General features: G+C 63.7%; 3 protein-coding genes across 3 annotated transcripts; 1 reads left to right on the forward strand and 2 right to left on the reverse strand.

Annotated features, from left to right (window-relative positions):
- Nucleotides 1-339: 339 nt before the first annotated feature.
- Nucleotides 340-1985, forward strand: SSNA1 (SS nuclear autoantigen 1). Its single transcript, XM_081152026.1, has 3 exons — nucleotides 340-403; nucleotides 814-1013; nucleotides 1444-1985. Exons 1-3 carry the CDS (start codon nucleotides 352-354, stop codon nucleotides 1549-1551), a joined length of 360 nt encoding a protein of 119 aa, XP_081008152.1. The 5' UTR covers nucleotides 340-351; the 3' UTR covers nucleotides 1552-1985.
- Nucleotides 1986-3195: 1210 nt separating this feature from the next.
- Nucleotides 3196-11302, reverse strand: TPRN (taperin). Its single transcript, XM_081150620.1, has 4 exons — nucleotides 9457-11302; nucleotides 3961-4201; nucleotides 3758-3864; nucleotides 3196-3663 (listed from the first exon to the last, which is right to left on the reverse strand). Exons 1-4 carry the CDS (start codon nucleotides 11248-11250, stop codon nucleotides 3601-3603), a joined length of 2205 nt encoding a protein of 734 aa, XP_081006746.1. The 5' UTR covers nucleotides 11251-11302; the 3' UTR covers nucleotides 3196-3600.
- A 2087-nt stretch (nucleotides 11303-13389) lies between these two features.
- TMEM203 (transmembrane protein 203) lies at nucleotides 13390-14945 on the reverse strand. Its single transcript, XM_081150622.1, has one exon. The coding sequence runs from the start codon at nucleotides 14714-14716 to the stop codon at nucleotides 14306-14308; it is 411 nt and encodes a 136-aa protein (XP_081006748.1). The 5' UTR covers nucleotides 14717-14945; the 3' UTR covers nucleotides 13390-14305.
- Nucleotides 14946-14967: the final 22 nt, after the last annotated feature.

Genomic DNA, 14967 nt, shown 5'->3' on the forward strand with positions numbered 1-14967 from the left:
GGCCGGGAGGCCGGGGGTCGGGGGGCCGGGGGGTCGGGGGGCCGGGGGGCCGGGGGCCGGGGGCGGGCGCGGCCATGACCCAGCAGGGCGCCGCGCTGCAGAACTACAACAACGAGCTGGTCAAGTGTGAGCGCCCGCGGGGCCGGGGGCCGGGGGGCCGGGAGGCCGGGGGGCCGGGGGTCGGGGGGCCGGGGGCCGGGGGCGGGCGCGGCCATGACCCAGCAGGGCGCCGCGCTGCAGAACTACAACAACGAGCTGGTCAAGTGTGAGCGCCCGCGGGGCCGGGAGGCCGGGGGGCCGGGGGTCGGGGGGCCGGAGGCCGGGGGCCGGGGGCCGGGGGCGGGCGCGGCCATGACCCAGCAGGGCGCCGCGCTGCAGAACTACAACAACGAGCTGGTCAAGTGTGAGCGCCCGCGGGGCCGGGGGCCGGGGGCGGGGGACGGGGGACGGGCGGCTCGCCGGCCCCGGCGGTAGCCGGCCCGCAGCGCACGGCCGGCTGAGTTGTCGCGGCGGCGGGGCCGGTGCGCGGAGGCCTCTGGACCCGCCCCGCGCAGCCCCGTGCGGCGGGCACCGGGCGCTGGGCGTCTGCGGAGCGAGCAGAAAGCGATGACCTGAGCGCGCATCGCTTCCGGGCCCCGGGCCAGGGGGCTCGCGCGGGGCCTCCTTGAACCCCGAGCCCCTGGAGGCAGGCCCCGGCTCGGCTCCGGTGGCAGGCGGCCCAGCCGGCCCCGGGCCCCCGCCGCCCTCGTGTCCTACGAAGCCGCGGGTCCGGGTGCGGGGGCCCTCTCCCACAGCCTGCCCCTCGCCCGCCAGGCATCGAGGAGCTGTGCCAGAAGCGGGAGGAGCTGTGCCGGCAGATCCAGCAGGAGGAGGAGGAGAAGCAGCGGCTGCAGAACGAGGTGAGGCAGCTGACCGAGAAGCTGGCCAGAGTCAACGAGAACCTAGCCCGCAAAATCGCCTCTCGGAATGAGTTCGACCGGACCATCGCGGAGACGGAGGCCGCCTACCTCAAGGTGGGGCTCAGGGCAGCTCTGGGGCCTGTGTGCCGGCAAGTCCGGGGGGAGCGTGCTCTGGCCTGGGTGCCCACAAGCAGCAGTGACAGGACTGCGGTATGGACGGGCCCCCAGTGATGTGATGGCATTGCTGTCAGTGGGGCTGCTGTGTCTCAGGTTCTGAACACTGTACTCAGCACCCTGAGGCTTGCTCCAGACCGGGAGCAGCAGAGTGGCCGCAGGGGCAGAGCTAACTTGGTTTTCCAGGATGCGAGGAAGGAGCTTTGGGCTACACTCCGGGGTGGGGTAGCTACCGCCCCTGCTGTCCCCTCAGGGGCTTCCTCTTGGCTGCTCCTGTCCCACAGCCCCCATGGCCTGGCCCTGGCTTGGCACCTGAGTGGGGCTGGGCTGTGGGAACTGTGACAGGACAACCTTTACGTGTCTGTTACAGATCCTGGAGAGCTCGCAGACTCTGCTTAGTGTCCTGAAGAGGGAAGCTGGGAACCTGACCAAGGCCACAGCTTCAGAGCAGAAGACTAGTGGAGGCAAGGACAGTTGACAAGGCCCCTGGTGGGAAGAGGCCTGTCTCCACTGCACCTGTCAGCTGTTTGATCCTCAGCAAGTCTATCTTCAAAGCGTCTTTGTTCATGGCAGCATCTGCCTTCAAGAGGCAGCTGCCAACCTCCACTGCCCCCTGCTGACAAGAAAAGCCCTGGGTGCAGCCTACCAGGTGGGAGGGTCCTAGCCATGCACTCACCACACAGGCAGTGGGGAGGGTGGGCTCTGGGTCAGTTCTGCTCGGGGCCTGTCTGAAGCCCCCACACACCCCTGGGCTGCAGGAAGGCCCTGCTTCTGGCCTCAGCATCCATGGGAGGTCCCTCACGCTCCTCTGCCAGCAGGTGCCCAGGCCAGGCGAATGGGCAGGGAGGGCCCTCCTCACTTCAGAGCTTGCTCTAGTGACCTGTGACTGTCAATAAATGTTGTTTTTATGAAGATCCATGCCACCCTGCTGCCTGTGTCCTGCCAGGAGAGTGAGGCTGCCAGATACTCCCAGAGCCAATGTGGCTCCTCTTGGGTGGGGGTAGGGAGGAGGGCCTCCCTGCCCTAGGGGACAGAGCTCAGGGTGTCCCTGTGCATCTCCTGTGACCCTCACACCACCCATCCCATTCCTGGCCCCCTTTCACCTGACTCCAGCACACACAGCCCACCCTTCCCTGAGGGGCTGGACTCTGCCTGCTGGTCCTAGTCTCTGCCACCCCCTGGTGTCCACACAAGGCCTGACCTAGGGAGGTGTCTTCTGGGCTCCAGCTCTGTGATTCCAGATCCCATTGAGCCTGCCAGCACCACTGTTTCTGCTCTCCATCCCAAGCCCTCTTTAGGTCCATCTCTATTGGCCTGTCAGCCCATCAGTTCCCTGTGGCTGCTTGCCTAGGGGAGTGTGGAGGTTGGCAGGTATGTAGGTTAAGAGAGTCCAAGTCCAGAGAAACCAGAGCCCACCCCACTCAGGAAAACACACCAAAAACACCCTCCTCCCTCGCAAAGCCTGGACTCTCCAGGAGGGACAACCTCAGAGTTGGTAAATGGCCCTGGCTCCAAGATGCAATTGAGCAGGCAGCCAAACCCAGCCTGGAGCTGCTCCCAGCGGGCAGCTCTGCGTCTCCCGCCACATCACCTCCCACGATCCGTTGGATTTCCCCGATAGCTGCTAGCACCAACCACAAGAGAGCTCGAAGGCTTTCGTGGGTCAGGGAGTTTTCTAAGCCACAAAGCAAGCAAGGTCCCTAAAGTTCTGCCCACCCCATCCCCTGCCCTGCCCCTGGTCCCGTCCCAGGTTCTTGGCCCTTCAGGGAAACCATGTCAGACCCAATAGTTGCAACACCCACCTCTACCGCCTGCAGCCCAGGCCCCTGGGCACAAGAGTTCCAGACGCAAGAGAGCATGCCCACTGTCCCAACGCTGGGTGGGAGGGGGTTGCCCCAGGAACAGGCATGCAACAGGGCAGTCCCTCGCCTGGGCAAGGGGGTGGCTGGGAGGGCAACGGCTGTGGGGAGTGAGAGCCAGCACTGTGAGGTGTGGGGATGCCTACCCCCAAGGCACAGAGGTCCAAGCTGGGCCTCCATCACACCCTATGTGGGCTTCTCCCTACTGCCAGCACCTCAGTGGAGCCCTGCACACCTCTAAGGTGAGGACCATGCAAGGAAGCGGCCTTGTCCAGTGCTGTTTATTGAGTCTACCATCAGAGGTAAGAACAGACTTCCATTCATCACAAAGGAAGCAGGCTGAGCCGGGGGGGGGGGACGGACACGGGACGACGACGACATGGGGAGGCTTGTAGTCCTACAGAGGACAGGCAGCTGAGTCAGTCCTTCACCCTGGACACACCCAACAGTCATGGCACAGCTGCCAGCAGGACCCTGCCCCAAACCATGGCTGGAGAGGGAGACCCCAAGGGACGGTGTGGCCCCTAGTGCCCCAGCTCAGGCCTCCAGCACCAGCATGGTTCTTAGGCCCAGGAATGGAAGGTGGGTTACAGGGGGACAGAGCCTGGCAGGGCATAAGGGGGTGTGCAGAATGAGGGTGGAGCTTGGCCATCCTGGTGGGGCTGGAGTCAGAAATAGAGGGCTGGCTCGCTGCGGAAGTCCGAAAGGTCGTTGTGACTGGCAGGGGTGAGCTGAGGGGGTAGGAAGGCAGTCAGTGGGGGGCTCACCCAGGCCTAGAGACCTGCCTCCACCTGGTGCTTGGGCATCCTCCCCGCCCCCACTCACCATGACCTCCTTCTGTGAGGGCTCCAGCTCTCCTGGGGCCTGTGCCAAAGTCTGCTCCTGCCACTTGCTGAAGGCCATGGAGTGCTTTGGAGTGTAGCTGGACAGGCCTGCAGGCCAAGGGGCACACGCGAGGACATGTGAACACATGGACGTGTGGCCCAGACTACCCACTGGGCTGCCCACCTGGATAGGTGGGCACTCACCTGAGCTGCCATCTGGCAGGCGAGGGCTCTCAGGCGCCACGCTGTTCACAAAGGTGGCTCGGGGCAGGAAGAGTGCAAAGGGCTTCTCCACGGCCCCATTCAAGCCGGGCCCCTCCTCCTCCTCCTCCTCTTCCTCCTCTCCAGCTCCCTCGGCCTCCGCCTCTGCCTCCTGCACCAGGGAGCTCTCAGAAGGGTACTCGAACGTGGTGTGCAGGCTCTTGTCATTGAAGGAGATCTTCATCTAGGGGCAGAAGGCACATCAGCCAGGGCCTACTGCCGGCCACCGCGATGCCCAGCCACTAGGGTCCTCCAACTGGACCAAGTATGGCACTGTGAGCCCCCAGGGGCACAGTGAGGGCTGTCAGACCTGAGCGGGCAGCAGAGCATGCCATGAGCCCTTCAGAGGCTTTGAGAGATGGGGGCTACTTCTCATCAGAGAAGACACCTCCACCTGGGCCCTGCAGGCCCCCAGAAGAGCTGGGTCTGGCTGCCTACAGCTGCCCATGGCCACTGTGTCCAAAGACCTACACCTCAGGCCCAGGGTCACATCACCCCAAGTGACCCCCTCCAACAAGGGACCAGACCCCAGCCAGCAACCTCAGGGTCGCCAGAAGCCTCGAAGGCAGCTTTAAGGGTCAGAGAGCTGCCTGAAGAGTGCTAGCCACACCTGCTCCCACTTGCTAGTGCCAGGTAGAAGTCCAGGTTAGGCAGCTCTGGGGGCCTCACCTCCTTGGGGGCCCCACCTCCTCAGCTCCCAGAAGCCCCTGTTGTTGCTGGGACCTCTCTCCAGAGCCAAGTTCATGTCCCAGCTTGAGGTACACCTGGATGGTCCTGCCCATCCAACTCAGCATGGGCCACCACTGCTGGACAAGGGCTTGGCCCACCCAAGGCCTGGTCCCCAGGGCCTGCATGAGGTGCCAAAGCCAGGTGACTGCCACATGCCAGCACCAGGAAAGCAGCACCAGGTGCTGTTACCCCATTTTACAGACTAAGTCAACGCTAGTCTGAAGCTGCACCGAGTGCAGGCTCAGTGATCCTCTCCTCCCACCTGCGCTGCCTGTCCAGCCCTTGTCCACCCTGCCCACTCCGCAGGCCCCAGAATTCACATCTGAGCTGCACGCCTCCAGGCCTGCTCAGCAGGGTCGGCCAGGCCCAGCGGTCGGTAATGAATACTCCGCCCGCCCGCAGCAGATGGAGGCAGCCCTGCTGGAGCTCGAAATATTAAACTCCTAGGCACAGGACACCAGCAGCCAGCTCAGGTTCCTCCTCCTCCCCTGGAAGGAGCCGGAGGCAGGAGCCAGGCTCCCAGGCAGAGAGCTTGTGGGGCCCAGGGACAGCAGGACAGGGAGGAGCCTCATAGGAGGGCTGGGCTGGCAGCCCAGGGCAACAGAGGGACCCAGACCCTGGCCTCAGGCAGAGGACACATGCAGGACCCACCAGCATCCACAAACAAGGGGACACACCCCGAGGCCACTCCACCCTCTCCTCCCTCGGCCACATGTGCACACGGAGCCTACTAAGCTGGGCACCCCACCTGCCTACCAAGCTTCTGGGCTTCACACTTCAGCACAGCTCACACACAGACACTGGCTGGGCAAGTCCAGGCCTGGTCCCGTTGTCCCCGTCCCAGCCACCTACCCAGACGGGGTAGGGGTCAGGCAAAACCAGGAGTGAGATGTCTGTTCCTGTCACTGGGAGGCGCACTGTCTCTCACCCTGCTCTGCCCCTGCCATGGGAGCCAAGGGCAGAAGACTGGCACAGGGGGTGATCACCAGAGTCCACAGGTGCCCACCTACTCCCAGTCAGCTTGGGGACGGTTGCCTAGCCTCCAAGACTGGCCCTCTGGGACTTGGGGACAGATCCTCAGGAGGAGCCCAAGGCAGGATGGAGCTGCTAGCCCAGGGGTCCCCCTGCCCCAGGGCCCCACAGTAAACAGGGCTCCCATTCTCCTCTCAGTACATGCATTGTCTCTGAAGACCCTGAGCCCTCTAGGCCCAGCCCCCACTGCTGAAGACACAGGAAGGCGAGCTGCCAGGGCCAGGCCGGATTAGCATGCCCTCATTAGTCCACATGACTAGCTCCTAGCAGAGACTGAGGGGGCTGGGCGCACGCAGGCACAGCCTGGCCAGGTGGGGGCGGGGCAGTGCTCACAGGCCCTGTTCCGGTCACTTCCCACCTCCACTCCAGTCTCCCCCTCTGTGGGTGCATGTCTTCAGGTCACAGGATGCCCCGTGACTCATGCTGCTGGGGGGGCCACCCTCCAGACACCCAGCAGGCACAAGGGGAGTGTGGGGCTGTCACATGCACACACCTAGTCACCTGTCTCTGGGGACTTTGCCCACAGCACGGAGCACAGCCGGCAGGTGGGTCCTGGCTCACCCACCTCCCGCCCATCTCCAGGCTCTCACAGGTCCTTTGTTCCCCTTGCCCCGCCCACCCATACACAGCCACCCTGGACTCTGGGCTGACTGGGCTCAACCAGCCCCAGCTGGGATGAGGGCCCCACCCCTTGCTCCCCACACACACCTGCTGGCTCCCATCCCCCACCCAGCTCTGACTGCCCCACCACCGCCAAGGTTGGGGACCCCAAGTCAAGTGCAGCCCCCAGCCCAGGGCTGATCCTCTGCAAGAGGGGAAGCTGAGCAGAGCAGAGTCTAGACCTGCCTAAAAGCTCTCTGGGCTCTAAAAAGACCACTTAGGGGGGCACTTGCAGGAAGAGTTGGGCAGGGCCGGAAGGGTAGCTGAGAGCAGATGCAGCCAGGCACCTGGCATCCTGCCCCACACAGCAGGAGAGTGTGGGGCTCCACACTACAAGGGGGTGGAGGCCATACCAGCGAGTCAGGGTGTTGGGATGGTGGTCATGGAGGGTGAGGTGAGGGCAGATGGCACAAGTGTTGAGGATTGACCCCTAGGGACACTGACAGGCTGGGGCTGGGCAGAGGACCAGCAGGAAAGGAGATGAGGAGAGCAAAGGGGAGGGAAAGGAGCCACCAGACAGGCAGGAGCCTGGCTGGGTGGCACCTCACAAAGGGGAGGCCCACAGGTCAATCCCATGGGAGGCAGGTGTGGAGAGTTGAGGGACAGTCCCACCTATCAACCAGCCTGGGGGCCGGGCAGGGGTGAGAGGGAGCGAGGCCACAACACCACGCAGCAGCCAGCCCCAGCTTGGCCATCCAGGGCGACAGTGATAGAGCATCTGTGATTCTGCAGAGATAACTAAGTGGGGACATGTGCCCGCCAGGCAGGCCTCCCGGGTGCACAGGCAGGCAGGGTGCCCCTGCCGCCCAGGGCAAAGCTGTAGCCCCCTGAGGCCCCACAAGGGCCCAACACCCTCCAGTGAGGTGCCAGCCAGGGGCAGGCTCCCGTAACCCTGCTGCCCAGACTGCCCCCCTGCAGAGGCCCATAGAACTTATCCCTGGAAAAGGCACCAACACCTCCCTCCACTGCCCCGGGTCAGCCAGCCATGTGGGGGTCAAAGTGAGCAGTTAGCCCCAAGGCCCTTTGGGCCTTCAGCCCACTACATCCATGGGGGGGCAGGGCAGTGATCAAACCACAGGCTGGCTGGAGTGGTGAGGACGAGACCAGTGGACCAGGGCCTGGAGGGGCAGCAGGAGGAGCACCCAGGGACCACAGACAGAAAAGACAAAAGGAGCAGCCCAAGACTGGCAGGCTGCTCTGGAGGGCTGGGCAGCTGGTGCATGCTCAGGCAGGAAGTCACTGCCAGCAGGTCGTGCTGCTCTGGCAGGGCCCTAGCCAGGCCACTTGGCCATGGCAGGTGTCATCCATCTGGACCCACGACCCCCTCAGGATGGCACGGAGAAGAGGCCAGGCTGGTCGAGCCCCTCTCCACCCCGAGCCCAGGTCTGCTTCCTCCCATCACTTCTTCCTGCCCTGCTGGCCCTCGGGCCCCTGCCTGGCCCTTCTCACACCAACCCACCCACGAGTGACCCCCACAGCTCTGTGCCCAGCTGGGGATGGGATGACCAACTCTAGGCTATACCCTTGCAGTCCCAGGAAGCCAGGCCTTGCACAGCGGCTCTAGAAACAGGAAACGCCCTATGAGCTCCATGACCTCATCTACAGAGCAGGGAACTGTTATCAACTCCAGTTCTCAGATGAGTAGGAGAAGGAAGGCCTCCCAGTGGAGCTGGGGTCAAGGATCAGAAAGCAGAAGAGGGAGGGGCAGACACCAGGGTTCCCAGTATGGGGTGGGGTGGGGCTGGTGGCCACGGCTAGGCTACTGGGTGGGTCATGCCTGGGATGGGAAGGGTAGGGACCAGAGGGGGAAGTCACGGCCCATGGCCACAAAGGCAAGGTCCGGCCAGGCAGGGGGCATTGCGGAAGCCAGGCGTGGGTGCCTGACCCAGCAGTGGGAGCTGGCAGGAGTGCAGATGCCCTCACCAGGAAAGGAGGGGAGGATGACACCAGGAGGAGAGGCGATGCCAAGGCCGAGCCAAGGCAGGAAGTCAAAAGGAAACAAATAGAGGAGATGGCATGTCTGGCAGGCACATCACTGCCCCCATGGCCCCAGGGAAACTGAGGATGGGGCAGAGGTGGCCTCAGGGGCCCTGGACACAGCAACTAAAGGAGAGGCCCACCAGCTCCACTGTGCCATGGGTTCTAAGGAAAGCGCATCTGTCCCACCCGCTGAAGGGGTCACGAGGACCTGTCCGCGGAATTTGCCTCAGGGCCAGACACAGGTGATAGAATGACCAGGAAGAATCTGAGGAACGCAGTCTCCTGCCCAGAGGGTTTCAGGCCACCAAGCAGAGCAGGGCTGTGGGATGAGGCTCCTGGCCCTGCACCCGGGTCTCTCAGCCCTAAGCCCCCCTCACCAACAAGGAGGGGCATCCTCATCTTTCCCCAGCATCACACCCACTCAAACTAAGCCTGGCACACACAAGGAGCTCAAAAACACTCTCACAAGAACAGGTTCTGCTGAGCTCCAGGCTGGCGTGCCTTCTAGGGTGCTGTGCCCCTAGGCTGACAGTGAGGTCGGATCCAACCACACCCAAATCACAGGCCTCCTGACCCTTCCTTCCCACTTCCGTCCTGCCACCTGCTACCTGAATAGGCCAGGAGTCCAGATCATTCATGCCAGGGCTACCCCTCTCTTACCTGGTGGCCAGGTGGAGCCACCAGGCTTGGACGTTTTTCCTAGATGGACCTTCAGTAAGACAGGCGTGCCCAGCCAATTCCAAATAAAGCCTCAAGAACCAACAGACGGGCACTAGCTGGACTGACACTTCAGCCCTTCAACGTAGAGAGTATGCAAGCTGTTCCCACTGCCCCTGGTTTATTAGGGTTCTACAGGGGTCCAGGTCAGGGATCTCCCAGCTCACTCCCTCCTGGAGTTTGCATGGCCATTCAGCCCCAGCTCTCCTATGGTCCACATAAAAGCAGTCCCCCACACAGGCCAGGTGTCCTGGGAACAGGGCACATGGGACCCATCCACCCCTTTACCTCCTGTCTGGTAACCCTGCCCCCCCCACTGACCTTCTTTCTCGAGGAGCCAGCCTTGGTGAGGCAGGACTTCTGCAAGGCCAGGTAGCCGCCAATCACCTCGATCTCATGCACGGTGGGGTAGCGCTTCTTCAGTGCGGTCCCCGAGACAGCAGGGGGCTCTGAGAGGCTGTCCACCTCCACTTCCTCGGCCTCCTGTGGCCCAGGCTCCCCGTTGGCCTGCAGGGCCCCTGGCTTCCTCTTGGGCACCACCGTGAAGGTGTTGCCACCTCGGTGCAGCTCTGATGGGTGGTACTGGGGAGGCACGCTGGCCCCCGAGCAGGGCAGTTTGGCTTCTTGGGGAACCTCATCCTCCGAGTCCACCTCGTCAATGAAGGTGACGGGCAGCCCTGGCCTTCCAGGCTCCCCGCCATTCTTGGCCAAGCCGGGAACCCCGAAGCCCTGGGAAGGCTCAGCTTCGGGGGCAGCCGGCAGGGATGGGGGTGGTGAGGATGGCCTCTGCCACCTAACAGCCCGGTCCACTAGGGCTGTGGCTGGCCTGGGGCAGGCCCCCTCCTGGACCCCCAAGGGGCTCCTCCCTCGGACAGGCGCACGATCGGCTCCAGGCACCAGCTGGGCTCCACGCTGTTGGGAGGCCCAGACAACCTCCCCCTCTGGCAGCCTCACGGACTGCCTCCCTGGGCTAGGAGGGGCCCCGGAGGCCTTGTTCTTGGGGATGAACACGAAGGAGTTGCGGGAGTTCACGCGGAGACTGGCCAGGGCCCGGGCCTGCAGGTCCCCGGCAGGAATCGTGTCCATGTCTGGCTTGGAGGCCGGCCGTATCTCGAAGGAGTCGTTGGCGCTGGTGGCCGAGGAGACCCAGTGGCGCTGGCTGGGAGTGGCACTGGCAGGGCTGGGCATGGGCAAGGCCGGGAGCCCGGCTGGAGTGGCACTGGGAGTCCCGGGGCTGGGGGGCGGGTGGGCGGGAGGCTCCCCCGACTCCACCTTTGGCTTGTACTCGCCCGGCCCAAGCGCGGAGCCCACGATGCCGTTGGCAGCGCCGGCCCGGGCCTCCGAGGCGGCGGGCCGGGTGGGGAGCGGGCGGGCGCCCGCACCGCGGTGCAGGCCCCGAGGGTGGACGGTGAAAGAGTTGCTGCCGGTCTTCTGCAGGAAGTCGCCGCGCCGGGCGCCGGGGCCCGCGCCGGGGCGCTCGGGCTCGAAGCAGGCGGCGCGCTCGCCCACGCGCGGGGCGGCCGGGCCGGGGACCGGCGGCGGCGGCGGGCGCGGCAGGGGGCGGCCGCGCTCCGGGCTCCCGCGACGGCGCGGCTCGGCCGGCGCGTCGAACTTCTGGAGCAGGCGGCTGACGCGGCCGGGCGGCGGCGGCGCCTCGAACGCCGGCGCCTCGAAGACGAGCACCTCGGCGGCGCGGATGCGGGCGGCCGGCCCCGCGGCCGGGCCGGGGGCGGCGGGCGGGAAGCCGGGCGCCGACTCGATGATGATGATGTTGTCGGCGCGGATGGTGCGCACGCCCGGCACGCAGCGGTACAGCTCCAGCCGCCGCGGCGCCGGCCGCGCCCCCGCCGCGCCCGGGCCCCCGCCGCGCCGCGCCCCGCGCCGCCGCTCCGACTCGAGCCGCATGAACGGGTTCTCGCGCAGCGGGCCCAGGCTCTCGGCCACCACCAGCCGCTCGGCCGCCGGCTCCGCGGGTCCCGCCGCGTCCGCCCCGGCCCCCGGCGCCGAGCCCCCGCTCAGGGCCGCCAGCTTGGCCCGCTTGCGCTCCAGGATCTCCCGCTTCCAGGCGGGCATCCCGGCGCGGGGCCCCGGGCCCGGCCGCCCCAGGCCCGCCATGCTGCGGAGCGGCCGCCGGAGCCAGCGCGCGCGGGGAACTGCGGCCGCCGCCCGCCGCGGGCCTTCGCGCCGCGGCCACGCCCCCCGGGGCCGCCGCCCATTGGGGAGAGCTCGCTCAGGCCCGCCTCGCGCCCGGCAGCCCCACCAATGGCAGGAGAGGGCGGCTGGCCGAGCTGATTGGAGAAAGCTCTCCCTGGCCCCGCCCTCCCGGGGCCTCATTGGACAGCGCCCGCCGCCGCCGCCGGCACCCATAGGGGAAGGCCGCCCCGAACGCGCCCCCAACACCTCGCGCGGCTCATTGGCTGCCCTCACTTCCGCCTCTGCGCCCTGCCCTGGGGGCGGAGCCTGGGGGGGCGGGGTCCTGGAGGGCCGCTGGAGACGGACCCCTGCACAGCGCGGGTGACCTTGGCTCGGCCAGGTAACTTCCTCTTCGTGCCCGCACCCAGCCGGCCGGTCGCTCTCCGCCCTCCCCGCCCCCCGCCGAGAACGCGGTGGAGGAAGAGCCCGCCCAGCACCGGAAGGCTATCCCCGCTCCCCTGGGTGATGCACAGGCTGCGCACCAGTCCCTCCTGGTCCACGGACTGGGCACCTGCCGTGCTCCGTCCCCTGCGGGACTTGGGGGAGATGCCAATGCTGGAGCCCCACCAGTGCTGAAGAATCGGTTTCTCAGGAACCCCTGGCTTTGCCGGCCCCCAGAACTGACTGTGTTGCTCAGATAAGTGGGAGAAGCTCTAGCCCACCCTTGGCCATCAGGGAGTACAGAAGCTGTGAGGAGGCAGGAAGGAAAGGGGACACCCACACGCAGGCCCACAGCTCTCTAGCGCAGGAAGAGCCACAAAAGCCAGGCTGTGTATTCCACCGTCACCTCCCCAAGCTACTGTCACCTCCCAAGGCTGGCAGGACGCAGCTTCCCTGCCCACATGCCATGAGAAAGCCCAGTGCCCACCACAGTCTTAGGTCCGCGCTGGAGTCAAGGGGAGGGAGACTGGGGAGCACTGACACACAGATTCCTGCCTGCCTTCCATGACCTGCCCTGCAGGCAGCAGTTGTTCAGTAATAACACTACTACCTCCCATACCACTCGTCTTTCAGGGAAGGTGCTCCAAGGGCACACAGAGCCGGTTTCAACCTGAGACACCCTTCTCAGCTTCTGGATGCCATGGCGGAAATCACCTTTCCAGAGGAAGCTAAACCTTCTTATACTCATTACTTCTACAGCAACAGGACCCCCTAATTCTGAACTACCAGAATAAAACGGGGGGGAAAACAAAACATGCAACCTAAAAATAACATTAAAGGGAACCCACTCCAAATGTTCAGCTTGTATGTGGCTTTGGCACAAGTTATGCCACGCCCGGGTAGGAGACATTTTTGTAGCTGTGGGACAAACGAGACTAGTCTCCAGCTCAAGCATCTCAGTGGCCACACAGCATACACACATCCTCAGCAAAAGGTCACAAAGCTGCTGTGCTTATACAAGGGTCCACAAACCTGTTCTGTAAAGGGCCAGACAGTAAATATTTTAACCCACTGGTGCTCACCAGGGAGTTTTTTTCTCCCAGGAGACTTGGCAATGTCTGGACACACTTTTGGTTGTCACAGATGAGAGACGCTACTGGAGAGTAAAGGCCAGGGATGCTGCTGCATAGCCTACAATGCTCAGGAGAGCCCTCCTTGAACAAAGAATGATCTTACCCAAAAGACCAGCAGGGCCGAGACTGAGACCCTGTACACTGCAGGCCACATTTGCTTTCTGTCAAAGATTTCTCTCTGTTTTCGCAACCCTTTAAAGCCAATGGGTACAAAAACAGGCCTCAGGCTATAACTTGTTGACCCCTGCTCTACAAACAGTAAGCAGGTCCACAAAGACCACACACTGGCAGGACACCAAGGCTCTGATGTCACATAAACTACTCAGTAGGAATCTCAACATGGGCCTACCCCATGTCTTCACGCCGGCTCCCAAGGCAGGAAGTAGGAATTCTCCGAGGAAGACCTTCCCCACCCACCCATGAAGTTCTAGATTCCAGCCATCCTACAACCTCAGCTCTGTAACCAGCTACACCACACAGTAGGGAGCATCTCAGCACTCACTTGACTTCACTCCCAATGGGACAGGCAACCACAGCATTTCAGCAAAACATTCTATTTTATTTTTATCTCAGCAAATGTTCTCACTTGGCACCTGACTGGTACCAAACCAAAGACCTCAGGCCAACAAACATGGGCTGAGACCATTTGCAAACTTCCCACACCTATGTGCATCAGAGCACCTCTTCCTCTCTCTGGTCCTTTAGTGAGGCCTAAATCAGTCTCAGGTGTGCTAACAGTGCTGGCCACAAGGTGGTGGACAAGTCCTGACAATGCAGTCGGCTGGGATATGAAGCCAAGCAGAACCTTTAAAGCAAAGTTCTTTTCTCAGGTGACAGATCTCCAGACAGGGTCCTGATCCTGCTTATTCAACACATTCCTGGCTGCCTTGGCTGGAATGAAGAAAGGGCCATCCTTTCCCCATTGGCACAGGGGAGGAGACACAAGCTGGTTTACACTTTTTAGAGCTCAAACATCTAAGGAAGTCTTGTCTGGGTGAATGGGACAGTGAGCTTTTAGGTCGGTGATGCTGGCCGGCTTTGCAGCCTTTGCACAAGGGGTACTTCCCCAGGATCCATGAAAATACTCAGAGCCCATGAGGTTATTTTACTTATATGCAGTGTCCAACTGCCAGAGGAGTTCTGGACTGTCTAGCTTGGAGCCCTTCTCAAGGTCTCAATTCAGATGAGCTATTCAAAGCATGAAATAACAGGAAATACATTTTAAGGATCAAAGCTGCTCTTTTCATCCTCGCTGAGGGAACAGTTTCAGACATGACCGGTATAGAGAAAACTGAGCATTCCGCAGGGTACAAGCTGGAGTTGCTTTCAGACCCAGACTTCTCCTCTGGTGCGGTGGAGCACTGGGTCCTCAGACTTCCGGGCGGAGGGGAAGGCGGGAGGTCCTCGGCTTTGGGTCTAGCATTCCAGCTATGGGGAGCTCCCTTTCCGGCCCCACGGCGAGGCTAGTTGACCCGGCAGGCGCGGATCATAAGCAGCTGCAGGAGAATGAAGACTGGAGAGGTGATCAGGCCGAACCAGAGCTCCCGAGTCTGCTCCACCAGCTTCTGGCACAACAACATCTCGAAAACGAACTTGAGGCTGAGAACCGTGAGGATCCAGAAGAGGCGGAGTACGGCCAGCCGCTTCTCGCCGTCCTGGAAGAGACGCACCGACACGATGGTGGTGAAGTAGGTGCTGAGCCCGTCAGCGGCGAAGAAGGGCACGAACACGTTCCACCAGGAGAGGCCGGGGGCCAGGCCGTCCACACGCAGGGCCAGCAGCACGGAGAACACCAGCAGGGCCAGCAGGTGCACGAAGATCTCGAAAGTGGCGAAGCCCAGCCACTGCACCAGCTCCCGGAGCGAGAAGAGCATCGCGCCGGTGGAGCGCGGGCCGCGGCCCAGCCGAGCGCCGCCCCCGCCGGGCTGCGCCTCCTCTCCCCGCGGGCCTGGCCGGCGCCTGCCCCGGCGAACGACCGGCGACGAGCCGCCCCGCCTGCCCCGGCCCTCGGCCCCGGCGCGCCGCTGACCCCCCGACCCCGGCCCGGGACCCAGCAGTGGCCGCCAGCGGACGCCCGCCTCGCTCGGACGCCATTCCCCGCCGGACGCAGCCCGAGGGCGTCACT

Source organism: Miniopterus schreibersii (assembly GCF_964146895.1).
Source record: "Miniopterus schreibersii genome assembly, chromosome: 11".
In the NCBI taxonomy this organism is placed as follows: Eukaryota; Metazoa; Chordata; class Mammalia; order Chiroptera; family Miniopteridae; genus Miniopterus; species Miniopterus schreibersii.

Coding starts and splice junctions, on each gene's coding strand:
- SSNA1 (XM_081152026.1), top strand. CDS start 352: ATGACCCAGCAGGGCGCCGCGCTGCAGAACTACAACAACGAGCTGGTC. Junction 404..813: donor CAACAACGAGCTGGTCAAGT/GTGAGCGCCCGC, acceptor CTCGCCCGCCAG/GCATCGAGGAGCTGTGCCAG. Junction 1,014..1,443: donor CGGAGGCCGCCTACCTCAAG/GTGGGGCTCAGG, acceptor TGTCTGTTACAG/ATCCTGGAGAGCTCGCAGAC.
- TPRN (XM_081150620.1), bottom strand. CDS start 11,250: ATGGCGGGCCTGGGGCGGCCGGGCCCGGGGCCCCGCGCCGGGATGCCC. Junction 3,865..3,960: donor CCTGCCAGATGGCAGCTCAG/GTGAGTGCCCAC, acceptor CTTGGCCTGCAG/GCCTGTCCAGCTACACTCCA. Junction 3,664..3,757: donor CCTCACAGAAGGAGGTCATG/GTGAGTGGGGGC, acceptor CTACCCCCTCAG/CTCACCCCTGCCAGTCACAA.
- TMEM203 (XM_081150622.1), bottom strand. CDS start 14,716: ATGCTCTTCTCGCTCCGGGAGCTGGTGCAGTGGCTGGGCTTCGCCACT.